The 21,142-nt window shown below is 39.4% G+C and overlaps 2 protein-coding genes across 6 annotated transcripts in view; both read left to right on the top strand.

Annotated features, from left to right (window-relative positions):
* atp6ap1la (ATPase H+ transporting accessory protein 1 like a) overlaps nt 1-21,142 on the top strand; it is a 98,231-nt gene that overhangs the window by 47,918 nt on the left and 29,171 nt on the right. The gene's annotated exons all lie outside the window — the stretch shown is intronic.
* Nucleotides 48-19,937, top strand: LOC133643392 (mannose-1-phosphate guanyltransferase beta-like). Of its 4 annotated transcripts, XM_062037939.1 has the most exons (10): nt 101-442; nt 4,654-4,848; nt 4,945-5,025; nt 5,156-5,204; nt 8,524-8,666; nt 11,001-11,159; nt 11,248-11,326; nt 18,535-18,662; nt 18,738-18,920; nt 18,987-19,937. In XM_062037939.1, the coding sequence occupies exons 2-10, from the start codon at nt 4,720-4,722 to the stop codon at nt 19,116-19,118; spliced, it is 1,083 nt and encodes a 360-aa protein (XP_061893923.1). In that variant the 5' UTR covers nt 101-442; nt 4,654-4,719; the 3' UTR covers nt 19,119-19,937. The 4 variants fall into 4 exon arrangements, with proteins under 4 accessions (XP_061893922.1, XP_061893923.1, XP_061893920.1 ...); XM_062037938.1 differs by lacking the exon at nt 101-442 and adding an exon at nt 48-81 and having other exon boundaries at nt 18,738-19,937; XM_062037936.1 differs by having other exon boundaries at nt 18,738-19,937.

Genomic DNA, 21,142 nt, shown 5'->3' with positions numbered 1-21,142 from the left:
TAAAAAAATGAATAATATTAACTAAGTTAATCATTTTGGATTTCTGTGACCACAAATGAGTTTACAATTCTTACGAAGCCGGTGGGTACCATCGAGTGAAGTTAGTGACGACAAGCTACGGCTCATTGTAAAGTGCAACATGTTTAGTCAAGCCTAACCGGAAGTTCTGTATTTGTGCCATAAGTGAACCCTTTTTAAACTTATTAATGACAAGTATATGTTGTTATTATTATTTTTAAGTACGTAAATGTGTTGTTAGTCTATTGTACGTTCGTTGCGTCCGCAACATTGTCGTTTTATTTTGTTAAGCAATACCGCATAAACAGGTTTAATAACTTTAGCCTTGACACCGAGCGGTCAAACCGGAAACTAAACAACAAACTGGAATTTGAAGCATCTTACGTGTCACTAAGCAGAGAGAGCCACCGTGGACCGCAGCAACGTGAGTTTAAAAACATTTTTTACAGCAAATTTTAAGTCGGCAAGCAGGAGCACCAGTGAGAGATTATATTAATAGTTCATTATTACTTGTTAGCCACTTTAGCTAACATGAACTCCCCTCAGTCCTCTGCCATAATTCTTTGAATGGACTCTTCGAACAACTGCAGTCCGGATTTAAACATGGAAATGTTTATTTATAGTTTTCATCCATTTTTCTACCGCTTGTCCCTTATGGTTACCCAAACAGGTGTAAAAGAAAGGGCACCTCTATCCTCCTTCAAAACCGCACTAAAAGAACACCTCCAGACAACTTCAACCCTAAACTAACACCCTCCCTTCCACATCCTACCTCCCCGGATTGTAAACAATAAGCGGCAGGCAGTGTACAGGTAAAAAGGTATCTAATGCTTAAACCAAAAATAAACAAAAGGTGAGTGCCCCTAAGAAAAGGCATCACAGCTTAGGGAAGGCTATGCGGAACTAAACTAAAACTGAAATGGCTACAAAGTAAACAAAAACAGAATGCTGGACGACAGCAAAGACTTACTTATTCTTATACTTTCTGATCTCTCTCTCTATGCCCACTACTTGCTGTACATATCCTACCAAGTCAGTCCTACACTGTTCCAATGTCCATTTCTCTGATGATGCAATTGTTGATGACTGAAGTGTTGATATCAACCAAACCTAACCCCCCCTCCCCCCCTCCACATCCCACACCCCGGATTGTAAATAATGTAAATAATTCAATGTATATACTCTGATGATTATCTTGTGTGACGATAGTATATATCTGTATCATGAATCAATTTAAGTGGACTTAAACAAATTGAAAAACTTATTGGGGTGTTACCATTTAGTGGTCAATTGTACGGAATATGTACTGTACTGTGCAATCTACTAATAAAAGTTTCAATCAATCAATCAAAACCCGGTTGGTCCAAAAGAACCTTGTTCCTTTGTGTTTCTAGCATCCATCCCACTCTGTTTGTGGCTAAATACAATAACATACAACCAGCTAGGGCTGGGCGATATGGCTGAAAACTGTATCACGATAAAAGTTATTTTTATGTTAGTAGATATCGATAAATATTGATATTTCTTATGATCCATGGAAAATATAGTAAATGTCAACATTTGTATTTCAAATGGGACCTTCCTCTGATTGGAATCCCCTCAGCTATCAAGGCGGAAAGGAAAGAAAGTGTCAACACAACTAGAGATGTCCGATAATGTTTTTTTTGCCGATATTCCGATTTTGTCCAACTCTTAATTACTGATACCGATATCAACCGATACCGATGTATACAGTCGTGGAATTAACACATTATTATGCCTAATTTGGACAACCAGGTATGGTGAACATAAGGTCCTTTTTAAAAAATAAAAATAAAATAAATACATTAAAAACATTTTCTTGAATAAAAAAGAAAGTAAAACAATATAAAAACAGTTACATAGAAACTAGTAATGAATGAAAATGAGTAAAATTAAGTGTTAAAGGTTAGTACTATTAGTGGAGCAGCAGCACGCACAATCATGTGTGCTTACGGACTGTATCCCTTGCAGACTGTATTGATATATATTGATATATAATGTAGGAAGCAGAATATTAATAACAGAAAGAAACAACCCTTTTGTGTGAATGAGTGTAAATGGGGGAGGGAGGTTTTTTGGGTTGGTGCACTAATTGTAAGTGTATCTTGTGTTTTTTATGTTGATTTAATAAAAAAACAAACAAAAAAAAAACGATACCGATAATTTCCGATATTACATTTTAAAGCATTTATCGGACATCTCTAGTTTCTATGTAACTGTTTTTATATTGTTTAACTTTATTTTTTATTCAAGAAAATGTTTTTAATTTATTTATCTTATTTTTTATTTTTTATTTTTTTAAAAAGGACCTTATCTTCACCGTACCTGGTTGTTCAAATTAGGCATAATAATGTGTTAATTCCACGACTGTATACATCGGTATTGGTTGATATCGGTATCGGTAATTAAGAGTTAAACAATATTGGAATATCGGCAAAAAAGCCATTATCGGACAGCCCTAATTATTAGGGATGTCCGATAATGGCTTTTTGCCGATATCTGATATTCCGATATTGTCCAACTCTTTAATTACCGATACCGATATCAACCGATACCGATGTCAACCTATACCAATATATACAGTCATGGAATTAACACAGCCCTGCGATGAGGTGGCGACTTGTCCAGGGTGTACCCCGCCTTCCGCCCGATTGTAGCTGAGATAGGCTCCAGCGCCCCCCACGACCCCGAAGGGAATAAGCGGTAGAAAATGGATGCATTGATGGAATTAACACATTATTATGCCTAATTTGGACAAGCAGGTATGGTGAAGATAAGGTCCTTTTTAAAAAAAATAAATAAAAAAATAAAACAAGATAAATACATTAAAAACATTTTCTTTATAAAGAAGAAAGTAAAACAATATAAAAACAGTTGCATAGAAACTAGTAATGAATGAAAATGAGTCAAATTAACTGTTAAAGGTTAGTACTATTAGTGGAGCAGCAGCACGCACAATCATGTGTGCTTACGGACTGTATCCCTTGCAGACTGTATTGATATATATTGATATATAATGTAGGAAGCAGAATATTAATAACAGAAAGAAACAACCCTTTTGTGTGAATGAGTGTAAATGGGGGAGGGAGGTTTTTTGGGTTGGTGCACTAATTGTAAGTGTATCTTGTGTTTTTTATGTTGATTTAATAATAAATTAAAAAAACGATACCGATAATAAAAAAAACACCCCAAAAGGGAGAGGCGGTAGAAAATGGATGGATGGATGGATACTGATAATTTCGATATTACATTTTAAAGCATTTATCGGCCGATAATATCGGCAGGCCGATATTATCGGACATCTCTAAAAATAACCTCTTTAAATCAAGCTGAAACAAATAAGAAATATGTATTAAATCATTGATAAAGTGTAGCAAAATGAGAAAATGTAAACATAAAGAAACAACTATTTTCTGCAGGTTTACTGCCAGGAAGTTACGTAGTCCGTGTCACTGTCAGTGACTACAGTTGGTCGCTACATCTGTAAGTGCGAGTTAAAACTCTCCTATGCAAGGCGAAAACCGTTTATCAACAACACCCAGAAACGCAGTCGGCTTCGCTGGGCCCGAGCTCGTCTTAAGATGGACTGATGCAAAGTGTAAAAGTGTTCCGTGGTCTGACGAGTCCACATTTCAAATTGTTTTTGGAAACTGTGGACGTCGTGTCCTCCGGAACAAAGAAGAAAAGAACCATCCGGGTTGTTATAGGCGCAAAGTTCCAAAGCCAGCATGTGTGATGGTATGGGGGTGTATTAGTGCCTAAGGCAACTTACACATCTGTGAAGGCACCATTAATGCTGAAAGGTACATACAGGTTTTGGAGCAACATATGTTGCCATCCAAGCAACGTTACCATGGACGCCCCTGCTTATTTCAGCAAGACAATGCCAAGCCACGTGTTACATCAACGTGGCTTCATAGTAAAAGAGTGTGGGTACTAGACTGGCCTGCCTGTAGTCCAGACCTGTCTCCCATTGAAAATGTGAAGGCTAAAATATGAGAAGGGAGACTGTTAACAACTTAAGCTGTACATCAAGCAAGAATGGGAAAGAATTCCACTTCAAAAATGTGTCTCCTCAGTTACCAAACCTTTACTGAGTGTTGTTAAAAGGAAAGGCCATGTAACACAGTGGTAAAAATGCCCCTGTGCCAACATTTTTGCAATGTGTTGCTGCCATTAAATTCTAAGTTAATGGTTATTTGCAAAAAAAAAATTAAGATTCTCAGTTCGAACTTTAAATATCTTGTCTTTGCAGTTTATTTAATTGAAAATGAGTTGAAAATGATTTTCAAATCATTGTATTCTGTTTTTATTTACGATTTACCAACTTCACTGGTTTTGTACACACACACACACATATATATATATATATATATATATACTGTATATATATACATATATACACACATAAACACACATTTGTATTTACACATGTGTATGTATGTATAAATATCTCTATATATTATATTTATATATATATATATATATATATATATATATATATATATATATATATATATATATATATATATAACAAATTTTTTTTAATTGATATGGATTATCCTTTTATCGGCCTGACAAGTTGTGTCAGTGACTCTCCTCTTGCCACCCTAGGTCATTTCCATAGTCTTCATTGATGAGCCCAGGTTGCCCCGGTAACGGTCGACAGAGACAGCGAGCATGAAGGCTTTGATTTTGGTCGGAGGTTACGGTACGCGCCTGCGACCGCTCACCCTGAGTGTCCCCAAGCCTCTGGTGGACTTCTGCAACAAGCCCATCCTGCTCCACCAGGTGGAGGCGCTGGTCAAGGTACGGCGAGCGCCGTCGCTCTTTGTCTCCTCGAGGCGTGACCGGTGAGCACGTTATTCTTTTCCTAATCGTCCATACGTGTGTGTGTGTGTCCAGGCCGGGGTTGACCACGTGGTCTTGGCGGTCAGCTACATGTCCGAGCTGCTGGAGAGAGAGATGAAGATCCAGGAGCAGAGAGTAGGACGACTAAACTTATCACGCTGATTAGAATCTTCTTGTTAGCGGCACCACTTAGTGTATACCCAGACCAACTTATAAAGTGACATGGATAAAATGTACTTAAATGTCTCTTTTTGTTCCTCCTCAGCTTGGCATTCGTATCTCTCTTTCACATGAGACGGAGCCTCTTGGAACGGGTGAGTTTGGATTCTCTGTAGATATTTGACAAAATGGCTGTGATAATTATGGTTAAAGGCCTACTGAAAGCCACTACTAGCGACCACGCAGTCTGATAGTTTATACATCAATGATGAAATCTTAACATTGCAACACATGCCAATACGGCCGGGTTAACTTATAAAGTGACATTTTAAATTTCCCGCGAAATATCCTGCTGAAAACGTCTCGGTATGATGACGTTTGCGCGTGACGTCACGGATTGTAGAGGACATTTTGGGACAGCATTGTGGCCAGCTATTAAGTCGTCTGTTTTCATCGCAAAATTCCACAGTATTCTGGACATCTGTGTTGGTGAATCTTTTGCAATTTGTTCAATGAACAATGGAGACAGCAAAGAAGAAAGCTGTAGGTGGGAAGCGGTGTATTAGCGGCCGGCTGCAGCAACACAAACACAGCCGGTGTTTCATTGTTTACATTCCCGGACGATGACAGTCAAGCTTTACCATTGGCCTGTGGAGAACTGGGACTACAGAAACTCTTACCAGGAGGACTTTGAGTTGGATACGCAGACGCGGTACCGTGAGTACGCAGCTGCGGCTTCCAAACAATCGCTTGCCCGTATGTGCGTGCCGCTACGTGCATGTCACGTACGTAACTTTGGGGAAATATATGTACTGTATAAACTTTGCAGAGGTGAACAGTACTTTGGGCTGTGGGATTGAGTGTGTTGTACGGGTGTTTGAGTTGTATTGGCGGGTTATATGGACGGGAGGGGGGAGGTGTTTGTTATGCGGATTAATTTGTGGCATATTAAATATAAGCCTGGTTGTGTTGTGGCTAATAGAGTATATATATGTCTTGTGTTTATTTACTGTTGTAGTCATTCCCAGCTGAATATCAGGTCCCACCCGCCTCTCACAGCATCTTCCACTGCCCTCTAGTCCTTCATTCTCACTTTCCTCATCCACGAATCTTTCATCCTCGCTCAAATTAATGGGGAAATCGCCGCTTTCTCGGTCCGAATCGCTCTCGCTGCTGGTGGCCATGATTGTAAACAATGTGCAGATGTGAGGAGCTCAACAACCTGTGACGTCACGCTACTTCTGGTACAGGCAGGGCTTTTTTATCAGCGACCAAAAGTTGCGAACTTTATCGTAGATGTCGTGTGTAACTCCTTTCAGCAAAAATATGGCAATATCGCGAAATGATCAAGTATGACACATAGAATGGACCTGCTATCCCCGTTTAAATAAGAAAATCGCATTTTCAGTAGGCCTTTAACATTAACAATCGCTTTCTGAATGCCAGCATAGCATTTATCAATGAATCCACAATCAATCCTGCATAGGGGTGTGACGGTACACAAAAATTTCGGTTCGGTACGTACCTCGGTTTAGAGGTCACGGTTCGGTTCATTTTCGGTACAGTAAGAAAACAACAAAATATACATTATTCAGTTATTTATTTACCAAATTTGTAAACAATGGCTTTATCCTTTTAACATTGGGAACACTATAATAATTCTGTTAATCAACATTAAACTGCCTCAAGTTGTTGCTCAGATTAAATAAAATGACAAAACTTTTCTTCTACATATAAAAAGTGCAACATTAAACAGTTTCAAGTCAACTCATCATGCTTAATTTATTACAGCATTTGGAAAACCTGTAGTTGATTTTTATTATGTAAATGTTATATTTGTATCAACATGTGATAGCAGGGACCCTGCCATTCAAAACTAGGCTGCTGCATTACTAATGATTAATGTAACTATAGCTGAAAAAATAGTACAATAGCAATAGGAGAGACTATTCATCCCTGAACACCATGGAGTTCATGTAGACCAGGGGTCACCAACGCGGTGCCCACGGGCACCAGGTAGCCCGCAAGGACCAGATGAGTAGCCCGCTGGCCTGTTCTAAAAATAGCTCAAATAGCAGCACTTACCAGTGAGCTGCCTCTATTTTTTTTTTTTTTTTTTATTTACTAGCAAGCTGGTCTCGCTTTGCCCGACATGTTTAATTCTAAGAGAGACAAAACTCAAATAGAATTTGAAAATCCAAGAAAATATTTATAAAACTTGGTCTTCACTTGTTTAAATAAATTCATACATTTTTTTACTTTGCTTCTTATGAATTTCAGAAAGACAATTTTAGAGAAAAAATACAACCTTAAAAATGATTTTAGGATTTTTAAACACATATACCTTTTTACCTTTTAAATTCCTTCCTCTTCTTTGCTGACAATTTAAATCAATGTTCAAGTAAATTTTTTTTATTTATTGTAAAGAATAATAAATACATTTTGATTTAATTCTTCATTTTAGCTTCTGTTTTTTCGACGAAGAATATTTGTGAAATATTTCTTCAAACTTATTATGATTAAAATTCAAAAAAATTATTCTGGCAAATGTAGAAAATCTGTAGAATCAAATTTAAATCTTATTTCAAAGTATTTTGAATTTCTTTTAAAAAATGTTGTTCTGGAAAATCTAGAAGAAATAATGATTTGTCTTTGTTAGAAATATAGCTTGGTCCAATTTGTTATATATTCTAACAAAGTGCAGATTGGATTTTAACCTATTTAAAACATGTCATCAAAATTCTAAAATTAATCTTAATCAGGAAAAATTACTAATGATGTTCCATAAATTATTTTTTTAATTTTTTCAAAAAGATTCAAATTAGCTAGTTTTTCTCTTTTTTTTTTTCGGTTGAATTTTGAATTTTAAAGAGTCGAAATTGAAGATAAACTATGTTTCAAAATTGAATTGTAATTTTTTTTGTGTTTTGTCCTCTTTTAAACCGTTCAATTAAGTGTAAATATTATTAATTATTAATAATAACATAGAGTTAAAGGTAACTTGAGCAAATTGGCTATTTCTGGCAATTTATTTAAGTGTGTATCAAACTGGTAGCCCTTCGCATTAATCAGTACCCAAGAAGTAGCTCTTGGTTTCAAAAAGGTTGGTGACCCCTGATGTAGGCTTTATGATGCACTTATTACATTATTATATCAACTATCAGAGACAGAAACTCTTCATTTAACATAATGTCCTTTTTTGCTGCTTCAACACAGCTCAATCAACACAGAAAAAGGTCAAGTGAAATAACAGACAGACAGGGCTTTGCTGTCCGTAACACACACACACAAACACACACACACATTATATTTTAAACAAAAGTGGGCCTGGCCATGAATCTTGGTGTTCTCCACTTATACTTGATGGCCAAAAGTATGTGAGGTTCCTTTGATCCGAGCGCCGTATATTTCATGACTACAGACTATAGTCAGTTTATGGATCAAATATGAATTATTCTCACCCTCTTGGAACAGCGGGTCCGCTGGCGTTGGCTCGGGAGCTGTTGGAAGTCGACAACGAGCCCTTCTTCGTCCTCAACTCGGACGTCATCTGTGAATTTCCCTTCCAAGATCTCCTGCAGTTCCACCGAAACCACGGCCGAGAGGGCACCATTGTGGTGAGAGTTTTTTCTCCGTGCTTTATTTTTCGGACTATAAGGCGCATTTTAAAATTCTTTCATTTTCTCAAAAATCAACGGTGTGCCTAATGTACATATTAAGTCTGGTTGTGCTTACCGGCCTCAAATAAATTTTATTTGGTACATGGTGTAATGATATGTGTGACCAGTAGATGGCAGTCACACATACGAGATCTGTGTGGACTGCAGGTTGATGCCTCCTATTCAATAAATGAGCTAGCAAGTACCCATTAGAACATTACACACAGCACTCAAAAATCTGTCAAAATGTTTTAGTAGGACTTTAGCCACACCGCTTGATGGTTTGTCGGAGCATTACGGCTACCATAGTCAGACGTACTGTGCTTCAACGTACGGTGTTATTATGGTGTGTATAAGGACACCAAAATGGCACCTATTAGGAGACATTATCTGGCGTTTTGTTTTGCAATATTATGCAAAACCAACTTTTCTTACCTTTTGCTACCTACTGATGTGTATTTGGGATCTGCATAAGTCCTGAAAATGTGCGCGCGTCCGCCATTGTAGTCAATGAGCTCCTTCTTTTTCTCTATCCTCTTGTTGTGGGGCATTCATCCTCCCTTGTTGCCATTTCTAACTTATTTCTGTCGGTAGACTCGCTATGGAAGCGCTAAAAACTACAGGTACAGCAAGGATGACGGGGAGAAGACGCTGTCGAAGTGGAGGCACGTAAATAAGTCCGTCTACTAAACGGCGTATTCTGAAGAGACGGTCAGAAAGCGGCTTGAAGATGGTCTTTAAAACATAATCCATGCAACATTTAGACCAAAGAACCACCATTACATGTTATGTAGACCACAAGGAAGTCTTTTAAATGTAGAAACAATTCATAATATGACCCCTTTTAATGCGCTTTTTGTATGAAAATAGACCCGCTCATTGGCAATGCGCCTTATAATTCGGTGCGCCCTATGGTCCAAAAAATACGTTCCTGTCCAGAAATTCATAATAAGACCCCTTTTAATGCGCTTTTTGTATGAAAATAGACCTAAATAGACCCGCTCATTGGTAGTGCGCCTTATAATCCGGTGTGCCCTATGGTCCGAAAAATATGTTCCTGTGAAAAAATTCATAATATGACCCCTTTTAATGCGGCTTTTGTATGAAAATAGACCTAAATAGACCCGCTCATTGGCAATGCGCCTTACAATTCGGTGCGCCCTATGGTCCGAAAAACACGTTCCTGTGAAAAAATTCCTAATATGACCCCTTTTGATGCGCTTTTTGTATGAAAATAGACCTAAATAGACCCGCTCATTGGTAATGCGCCTTATAATCCGGTGCGCCCTATGGTCCGAAAAATACGCTCCTGTCAAAAAATGCATAACATGACACATTTTAATGCGCTTTTTGTCTGAAAATAGACCTAAATAAACCTGCTCATTGGCAATGCGCCTTGTAATTCGGTGCGCCCTATGGTCCGAAAAATATGTTTCTGTAAAAAAATTCCTATTATGACCCCTTTTAATGTGTTTTTTTGTATGAAAATAGACCTAAATACACCCGCTCATTGGCAATGCGCCTTATAATTCGGTGCGCCCTATGGTCCGAAAAACACGTGCCTGTGAAAAAATTCCTAATATGACCCCTTTTAATGCGCTTTTTGTATGAAAATAGACCTAAATAGACCCGCTCATTGGCAATGCGCCTTGTAATTCGGTGTGCCCTACGGTCCGAAAAATGTTCCTGTAAAAAAAATTCATAACATGCTCACTTTTAATGCGCTTTTTGTATGAAAATAGACCTAAATAGACCCGCTCATTGGTAATGCACCTTATAATCCGGTGCGCCATATGGTCCGAAAAATACGTTCCTGTGAAAAAATTCCTAATATGACCCCTTTTAGTGTGGTTTTTGTATGAAAATAGACCTAAATAGACCCGCTCATTGGCAATGCGCCTTGTAATTCGGTGCGCCATATGGTCCGAAAAAGAGGGTCCTTGGAATTTGTTGTATATTATATATATTATATAAAAATATAATATAATATAATAATATAATATATCAGTATATTTTGTATACTGTATTTATAATATGTAAATATTACAGATATGTTATATTTTTTATTGCTACTATGGTACATTTTTAGAGTACTTTATACCTTTTGTTTTCGCCCTCTTTTTGTGCCCTTGTGTGCATTATCCTTTCCATCCTTACCCTTTCCATCCTTCGTAACTGAGCTACTGTGTGGAACAATTTCTCTTGTGGATCTATAAAGTGTGTCTAAGTCTAAGTGAAAGAAGTCCGTCATATAAACGGGTCGACCATGGCTAACATTGGTTTTCTGCGTAGGTGACGCGGGTGGAGGAGCCGTCTAAATACGGCGTGGTGGTGTTTGAGGCGGACAGCGGCAAGATCCATCGCTTTGTGGAGAAGCCTCAGGTCTTTGTCTCCAACAAGATCAACGCCGGCATCTACATTTTCAATCCCAGCATGCTCGGCAGAATTCAGGTCCGTAAAACGCCATGAACGTTTACAAGGACTGTGCCCTGCGTGCAGCAGACCTGGTATAGACACTAACTTGTGTGTGTTTGTGTAGCTCAGGCCAACATCCATAGAAAAAGAGATTTTTCCCGTCATGGCTGAGGAGGGACACCTGTACGCCATGGAGCTGCAGGGTAACTATGTTGACTTGCTCTTTCCACTCTTTCATTCTCACAAAATGGCCGCAGAAGTAGACCTAGCATTCATTGGCCTGTGTTGTTTGCACAGAGCCCAACAAAACATTGCTGTAAGTGTGTGTGCTTTCTCACAGCCACACAACGTCCTGTGATCAGACACTCAGACGAGAAGAAGCATTGATATGATTTGCTGCGATATACAGTAGAGGCCAAAAGTTTGTACACCTTCTCATTCAATGCCTTTTCTTAATGTTCATGACTATTTACATTGTAGATTGTCACATCACAACTATGAATGAACACATGTGGAGTTATGTACTTAACAAAAAAAGGTGAAATAACTGAACACATATTTTATATTCTAGTTTCTTCAAAATAGCCACCCTTTGCTCTGATTACTGTTTTGCACACTCTTGGCATTCTCTCCATGAGCTTCAAGGGGTAGTCACCTGAAATGGTTTCCACTTCACAGGTGTCATAGTTTTGATGGCTTCAGTGACGATCTACAATGTAAATAGTCATGAAAAGAAAGAAAACGCATTCAAATGAGAAGGTGTGTCCAAACTTTTGGCCTGTGCTGTATACTTGAAATGTAGCGAAATTAAAATTCTTGGCCGCGACCGATAAAGAGAAAACCACGCAGAAAATAAACTATGCAAATTATTATTACGGTAATCATTTTAACCTCAATGAAATCATGACGTTGCCATGTCAGGTTCAAACACTGATGACATCTATTAAACAAGACAAGGGGCAAAGAATTAAACAGAGACAGAATTCAATTTGGACTCAATATATTGAGGAGAGTCGTCTGTACACTGTACCCTTGTACAGTATCTCAGCACGCTCTGCCAAAAGATTGCATGCCGCCTCCTTTTATTTTGGACCCTCCCCGACCACGTGGCCACCTTTGACAAAGGACAAAGGTCGCAAAAAGTTCACAGAAAAGGTCGTAAACAATTCACAGAAAAGGTCAGTTCAAAAAGAGTTCGTAAAATACTTCAAAAAGAGGTCGTCTGGAAATTGGGCAGATCCTGTCATCTCTCCGCTCTGAAGTCCTTGGGTTAGAACAACATCCTTCTGTTGATTACCACACATGAAAGAACACAGGAACACCTTCATGTTGCCCCCCCCCCTACACAGTGGAGTTTTAAGATCCGTACTCTTGGTAGGTTTCAAAGACAGCTTTTGTCTTCTTGTCAGGAACTCATTTCAACACAAAGTTTTTTGTGATAACTTACAAGCAATTATTCTAACATTATTCTTTATCTCTCAAAGAATAAAATAATCATAAAATTATGACAATATTAATTTGCCACTGGTATTACGACAATATAGGATCAAAATGATAATGTACCGGACCAAATTCTGAATGAGTCGATGCGTTTGGGGGTACTTGCGTTTTCTCTGCGGTGGTGTGCTCACACCATCACAATGGCGATCGGAATGTTTGGATTTCAGGTGATTAAACCCGGCATGGGGTAGGTCTTCGCAGAAAACACCCCCTTGATATTTCCACATTGCACGTTTGAGGGATGTACCTATATGAACATTTCATATCATTACCACCAAAATGATCACAGTTGTCATTACCAGTATTATAAAGGTATTGTATGTGCTCAAAAAGTTATTGTACACACCAAGTTATTTTTTTAAATAAATTTACACACGGTTGAAAAAGCCACTATTTTGCATGGTTTGTGTTTCTTATGCTTCACTGATCTAGTTTTAGTCTTAGTTTTTTGTCTGGTTTAAAGGCTCAACTCTTATTGCGTTAAATATCGGTTTGTACTGTAGCACTTTAAGATTTATGCAAATAAAAATTGCGCAACAAATAAAATGTATTATTATTATTTGTTATTTCTGTCGGGCGTTGTGGCGTCCTACTCTGTTCAGCGGTACATGAACGCACCGTAAAAAAACAAAAAAAACAAAAGAAAGCTCCTGAGGAGAATGCATGGAGCTGCACACTTAGTCACAGTCTCGCCCTACGCTCTAAGGTTCAGCTCCTGCGTCCCTCTATTTATTCAGGAGTTCCACAGTCAACAACATTAAGGCCGGCTCCAAAAGGAGTGGTCACATATATTATGCAAAGCAGGTCCAGGACGCACAATACGTGACGGAATGTGCTGGGGACCTTGTGATTTCGCCTTGTGCCCGCTTCGTCTGTGTGTTGTCATCTTATCTTCGTTGAGGTCCTTGAAGTCTCTGCTTCGTCTGCATGCTGTCATCTTATCTTCGTTGAGGTCGTTTAAGTCCTTGGCTGTTAGCGGGCTAGAACAAAGAGAACATCTACGGTTGAGGCCACCCCTCAGACAAGAAGTTTTGTCCTTGCATAGATTAGAAAAGTCTAACTTGAGCACAATAGCTAATAACTAAAGCAACGGACTTTAAGCATACTAAAGTTAGTGTGATCCATAGCCTAGAAGGGAGTCGAACCTACGTCCCTTGCATCACCGCTGTGTTGCTAACCACTAAGCTATCCACTGTAACCAATATGTCTGCCAGGGAGTGGATTCAATATTTGGTTAGTGAGGAACTCTGATATAGTGTAAATAAAAACTATGGACCAGCGGACCTGATCGCAGCACCGGGAGAGGATTTAGTTTTTTAATGGACAGTAAAATCCGGGGGAAAATCAGGACTGGGAAAGAAAGACAAAAAACTGATTTTTTTTGCAAAAATGTCAACACAACATCCGGTTTTGTCATTGTTGTGTCGGTGATAAAAGTTGTTCGACCAAATTTTTCCGCCTGCACAAAAATGTGCTGCATCACTGATAAACACAATGTGTCCAAGAGTTGTTGTTGTTGTTGTTGACATGTGCGCTCGCTCCCCACAGCTCACAGCTCCAGACGACGTAAGTGCTCTTTAATCCCAGCAGACACTGTGGTGAGGAGCACTGGATCAGAACCTGTGCTAAACAGCAGGGTTCTGTTCCGGTCTCCTCGAGATGTCCCGCCCCTATACTTTACTAGCACCGTCTAGCACAGGGGTCGGCAACATTTACTACGCAAAGAACTAGGGATGTCCGATAATGGCTTTTTGCCGATATCCGATATTCCGATATTGTCCAACTCTTTAATTACCGATACCGATATCAACTGATACCGATATCAACCGATATATACAGTCGTGGAATTAACACATTATTATGTCTAATTTGGACAACCAGGTATGGTGAAGATAAGGTCCTTTTAAAAAAAAAAAGTATAAAATAAAATAAGATAAATAAATTAAAAACATTTTCTTGAATAAAAAAGAAAGTAAAACCATATAAAAACAGTTACATAGAAACTAGTAATTAATGAAAATGAGTAACATTAACTGTTAAAGGTTAGTACTATTAGTGGAGCAGCAGCACGCACAATCATGTGTGCTTACGGACTGTATCCCTTGCAGACTGTATTGATATATATTGGTATATAATGTAGGAAGCAGAATATTAATAACAGAAAGAAACAACCCTTTTGTGTGAATGAGGAGGGAGGTTTTTTGGGTTGGTGCATTAATTGTAAGTGTATCTTGTGTTTTTTATGTTGATTTAATTTTAAAAAAAAACAAAAAAAAACCGATACGGATAATAAAAAAAACGATACCGATAATTTCCGATATTACATTTTAACGCATTTATCGGCCGATAATATCGGCATGCCGATATTATCGGACATCCCTACAAAGAACCGTTTTGCCCCATCTTCCAATAAAGAGAAATAGTCCGGAGCCGTTTATAAACTTCAATAAAAATCTAATTTATACTAATACGGACTTGGACTGGAGTCACATTAGTGAGACCCACCAGAGGTCTTTTGACTCCTGATTCAGGTCCAAGTCCCTGAATCTGTTCGAAACCCTCTGGTTGAGGTTGCCGACTCAAGTCTAGACGTTTGATCGCAGTCTAGGTCGGTGATTTTCAAACTGTGGTACGCCAAAGAATCACTTGATTGAAGTACAGTGTTTTATTTTCCTTTATTCAAACACAATGTTATAATGACCAATAATAAGGGCGACAGGTGATCAGATAACCACAGCCCCAGCTGGGCAATCTACTCACCTGCCGCTGGCTTGGAGGCCAGTCCTTACACACCCGCAGGCCCGCAGACCACGCCCCCCTCCACAATATACTTGTTAGATAAAACCCCTGCCTTGTTTTTAATGAATACTTAGGCCTATTACACTACTGTTTTTTTAACGTTGGTCATTCGGGTGGTACTTGGTGAGCCTATAGTGTTTTCTGAGGTGGTACTTGGTGAAATAAGTTTGAGAACCACCGGTGTCAGGTTCAAACACTGATGACATCTATTAAACAAGACAAGAGGCAAAGAATCAAACAGAGACAGAATTCAATGTGGTTCAGTGAGGAGAAACGTGCACATCTGTACCTTTTGAACAGTGTCATTACGTTCTGCCAAAAGAGTGCACGCCTCCTTCTTTAATTTTGGACCCTCCCCTCCCCACCACTGTTTCCAAAGGACAAAGGTCGCAAAAATTTCACGGAAAAGGTCGTTAACAATTGACAGAAAAGGTCAGTTCAAAAAGAGTTTGTAAAATAGTTCAAAAGAGGTCCATAAAATAGTTCAAAAAGACTTGAATAGCCGCATGGGCGCTAATTAATTTAAAACCTCCTGTCACTCCGGCGTTTACCGGAAGACTGCGGGATGGCCGTGCATGCGGTAATTATTTTAAAACCTCTTTTCACTCCGGCGTTTACCAAAAGGAATCCGGTAAATTTAGGCGTGCGCTTTGAGTGTGATGTAAGCATACCATCATGAAAAGCACATTTAATAAAAAAAACCCATTATTATGGTCTTACCTGTACTTATAAATGGAGTCCATTTGCAGCTCCTTCTGACCAAAAGCATCGATAATTTGTTTATAGAAGTCTTCCTTACTTTCTTTCTTCCGTTTTAAAAGTCTCTCTGTCTCGATGGAGATATTCCTTTAATTATTACCTCCTGCTTCCATTGAAAGTCCAGTTTAGAAAACTGTTTTATTTTAGATACCGGTATGTAATCCTCCTTGTTAAAAGTTCAGGCAGAGGCTGCGTGTGTTCACTTCTTCTGCAGTACCGGAAGTCGCAAGAAGGATCACTAGCGCGGCAGCGCCCTCTACCACCAGGAGGTTTAATGACTCATACAGTATTTGACACACGCAGCTACGGTATATTAATAAAACATAGCTGCTTACTGTTCTTTTTAGCATACTGTACCGGTATTCAATAGCTTGGACCTTAAATCCTACTGAATAGCTCTTTATCTGTTTTCCTTTGTGCGATTGTAAACTACTGAAAGCAGCTTCCTCCATTTTGAAAATGAGGACAGGTAAAGCGTCACTCGTGACGTAACGAATTTGACCCGGTGGAAGTTCTAGCCATATGCTAAATATTTTGCGAAACGAGTTTGACCCGGCGAAAATTATAGACATGCAATAATAAAATTAATATTTTGCGAAACAAATTTGATCCGGCGTCAATAATGAACCGGCGATAAGGCCAAGCATGCGTTAATTATTTTGAGAAACGAGTTTGACCCGGCAGTAATTCTAGACGTGCGAATACTATATTCCCTGCGCCAATTCAAGGAAATACGGTACTTCAAAAAGAGGTCGTCTGGAAATTGGGCAGATCCTGTCATCTCTGCGCTTTGAAGTCCTTGGGTTAGAACAGGGGTCGGCAACCTTTACCACTCAAAGAGCCATTTTGGCAAGTTTCACAAATTAAAGAAAATAATGGGAGCCACAAAAAAAAAAAAAAATTTAAAATGAAAAACACCGCATATAAAGCTTTAATTGCTTTGTGCTATGTTAACCAGGGATCTCAGACACACGCACCGGCACGCACTTTAATATGGAAATTTGATGTCAGTGCGGCCCGCGACATTTGAATCAATGGCTCTTGATAGCGTCATACTTGCCAACCCTCTCATTATTTCCGGGAGGCTCCCGAATATCAGGGAGTGATGGCACTGCTTTTGGCGCCCTCTACAGCCTGCCCAAACAGTGTGCCTGCTCGACCACATGTAGAATGCAGCTTCAGCTTGCTCACGTAAGTGACAGCAAGGTGTACTAGCTCAGCAGCCACACAGCTTACACTGACGGTAGCCGTACCGTATAAAACAACTTTAACACTGTTACGTTACAAATATGCGCCACACTTTGAACCCACACCAAAAAAGAATGACAAACACATTTCTGGAGAACATCTGCACTGTAACACAACATAAACACAACACAACAAATACCCAGAATCCCATGCAGCACTAACTCTTCCGCTCAACCGACGCACGGAGGGGTTTGATGTGTGGGGGGGTTTTGTGGTAGCGGGGGTGTATAATCTAGACCGGAAGAGTTAGGGCTGCATGGGATTCTGGGTATTGGTTGTGTTGTGTTTATGTTGTGTTACAGTGGGATGTCCTCCAGAAATGTGTTTTTCATTCTTTTTTGGTGTGGGTTCACAGTGTGGCGCATATTTGTAACGTAACAGTGTTAAAGTTGTTTTATACGGTACGGCTACCGTCAGTGTAAGCTGTGTGGCTGATGAGTAAGTATGCTTTGCTGTCTCCTACGTGTGCAACTAAAAGCTACATACAACATGTGGCCGGGCTGGCATGCTGTTTGTAAATGCTATAGAGGACAATTACTGCAGTGCAAATAGGGCACGCCCTTAATTTAGTAATTAGAGTGAAAATAGGATTATATTTGCCCTGGGAGTTATCTAGGAGAGGCACTGAGATCCATAAGTCTCCTGGAAAAATCGGGGGGGGTCGGCAAGTATGCAGCTGAGCCGCATCAGAGTGGTCAAAGAGCCGCATGCGGCTCCGGAGCCGCGGGTTGCCGACCCCTGGGTTAGAACAATATCTTTCTGTTGATTACCATACATTACCTTCATCTTGCTTCCCCCCCCTCCACAGTGGAGTTTTACGAGCCTTACTCTTGGTAGGTTTCAAAGACAGCTTTTGTCTTCTTGTCAGGAACGCAATGTAATACAAAGTTTTTCTGATCATTTAGAAACAATTATTCTAACAACTGGTCTAGGTCCTTGACTAGGCTCCAGCTCTGTGACTTATTGACTGTGTCGAATCAGCGATGTCATGTGCCAGGAACCTGCCAGTCACATGACCCCTGACTTCCTGTCAATCACATGAGCGTGCGGTTGAGTAGGTGACAAGAAAACTGGTCGTCTTGTCTGAAGGTGTCCATGTCTGCAGGTTTCTGGATGGACATCGGTCAGCCCAAAGACTTCCTGACAGGAATGTGCATGTACCTGCAGTCGCTACGGCAACACGCCCCAGAGAGGCTGCGCACGGGGCCCGGGTTCCTCGGCAACGTTCTGGTGGTCAGTTCCCCTCCTTGAAGCGCCATCCAAACCAGATTAGGCATGAAAGTCGGTCATGCTTGTTCCGTCCCGCAGGACCCGACCGCTCAGATCGGCGACAACTGCACCATCGGGCCCAACGTGACCATCGGCGCCGGCGTGGTGGTGGAAGACGGCGTGCGGATAAAGCGCTGCACGGTGCTGAAGGCGGCCAGAGTCCGCTCGCATTCCTGGCTGGAGAGCTGCATCGTGGGCTGGAGCTCCTCCGTGGGCCAGTGGGTGAGTGGAGGTCGAGCCTCGGCGCGACCCGACGTCCCGTCCTCACGTCTCGCCGTGTGCCGCCAGGTCCGCATGGAGAACGTGACCGTGTTGGGGGAGGACGTCATCGTCCACGACGAGCTCTATCTAAACGGCGCAAACGTTTTGCCGCACAAATCCATAAGCGAGTCGGTGCCGGAACCGCGGATCATCATGTAGCGTCATCGGGACGACCGTCTTCTCCTATGAACATCCAAACTAATTCAGAATGAGTCCATGGTACCGAGGAGGAACCAGAGAAACCTTTATTTTTGTTTTCCCTTTTTGTTGTGGTTTTGAGCCGTACTTGCCTGTCTTCCAGGCTCAGATCATGTGACGGAGGCGTCAGGAAGGACCATAGTTCAATGTCTGAGCTGTGAACACCACTTTAATACAAGAAGGCTCTTTACAGAGTAAAGGACCGCGCTTCATTTATGCACTGAACGACGACTGATTACTACCTTTTTTTTTTTTTTTAGCTCCGTTGTAGGGTGAGTTGCTGTCATTACTTGGTTTGGCCACTAGGGGGCAGCAGAGCAATGCAGAATAGAATAGAATAGAAAGTACTTTATTGATCCCTGGGGCTAAATTCAGCACCACAGTTCGCTCACAATAGACCAGGGGTGTCCAAACTTTTTCCACTGAGGGCCGCACACGGAAAAATTAAAGCATGCGGGGGCCATTTTGATATTTTTCATTTTCAAACCATAACAAAAAATATATGGATTTTTTATTTTATTTTACTTTTAGGGGTCCCGGGGACCATAAAGGGTCTCAGTCATTAAAATGTTAAAAATAAGTGAAATTATTATAATTTTTTTAATTATTTAACACTTAAAGTAAATCTCTATAATAACTTCAAGTTGATATAAAGTAATAAAAAATTTAAAAAAGAAGGTTTTATGGCTTTTCTGTCAAAACTGAAATCTGCAGTATTTAGTAGAGATGTCCGATAATATCGGCCTGCCGATATTATCGGCCGATATATGGGCTAAAATGTAATATCGGAAATTATCGGTATCGGTTTTTTTATTATCGGTATCGTTTTGTTTTTGTTGTTTTGTTTTATTAAATCAACATAAAAAACACAAGATACACTTACAATTAGTGCAGCAACCTAAAAAACCTCCCTCCCCCATTTACACTCATTCACACAAAAGGGTTGTTTCTTTCTGTTATTAATATTCTGCTTCCTACATTATATATCAATATATATCAATACAGTCTGCAAGGGATACAGTCCGTAAGCACACATGATTGTGCGTGCTGCTGCTCCACTAATAGTACTAACCTTTAACACTTAATTTTACAAATTTTCATTAATTACTAGTTTCTATGTAACTGTTTTTATATTGTTTTACTTTCTTTTTTATTCAAGAAAATGTTTTTAATTTATTTATCTTATTTTATTTGATTCATTTTTTAAAAAAGTACCTTATCTTCACCATACCTGGTTGTCCAAATTAGGCATAATAATGTGTTGATTCCACGACTGCATATATCGGTTGATATCGGTATCGGTTGATATCGGTATCGGTAATTAAAGAGTTGGACAATATCGGATATCGGCAAAAAGCCATTATCGGACATCCCTAGTATTTAGTAATTAGAGCCCTAAAATATCAATAATGCAGAACACCATTTATTTTAATTCTTTAATATTTTTGAGTAATCACAGTGAAAAGATAAATAAAATACCACTAAATATATTTGGAATCCAAAAGGTGCCCCACTCGTAAAGTGATGCATTTTTATTAGGTTTTTCTTTTATTTTCAACACTTAAGTTACGAGATCAACTTCAGATATATCTGTCCATTTTACGTTTGAACTATTATTTTGTTTGTTTTATGCTCTTTTGTCAAAGAAAACGTTGATGTTTTTATATGGCAACTACGCAATATATGCAATATTTACCACATAAAACATTTTAAAGTGAAATATTTGAAGTAATTGGAGCCTTGAAAATAATCATTATAACATGGATTTTTTTGTCATTATTATTTTTTTTGATCAATGGCAAAAAAAGAAAAAGAAAAAGAAAACAGCCTGCATGGCAGCTTTTGTGTCAACATTGCAACTTTTTCTCGTTAGATTTCACCTCATTCCATTTTTTTTAATGCTCTTTTTTATTTTTGCAATAGCATTTCCAGAATGTGTAGCGGGCCCGTAAACAATTACTTTGGACACCCCTGCAATAGACAAT

Source organism: Entelurus aequoreus, linkage group LG26 (assembly GCF_033978785.1).
Source record: "Entelurus aequoreus isolate RoL-2023_Sb linkage group LG26, RoL_Eaeq_v1.1, whole genome shotgun sequence".
Lineage (NCBI taxonomy): Eukaryota > Metazoa > Chordata > Actinopteri > Syngnathiformes > Syngnathidae > Entelurus > Entelurus aequoreus.
The sequence above is the reverse complement of the archived record's forward strand: the minus strand, read 5'-3'. Positions and strand labels throughout refer to the sequence as shown.

What these genes read in the sequence shown, in the direction of transcription:
- LOC133643392 (XM_062037938.1), top strand. Translation starts at nt 4,720, where the DNA reads ATGAAGGCTTTGATTTTGGTCGGAGGTTACGGTACGCGCCTGCGACCG. An exon ending in TGAAGATCCAGGAGCAGAGA is followed by an intron (nt 5,026 to 5,155) that starts GTAGGACGACTA and finishes GTTCCTCCTCAG; the next exon opens with CTTGGCATTCGTATCTCTCT. An exon ending in TCCTCGGCAACGTTCTGGTG is followed by an intron (nt 18,663 to 18,737) that starts GTCAGTTCCCCT and finishes TCCGTCCCGCAG; the next exon opens with GACCCGACCGCTCAGATCGG.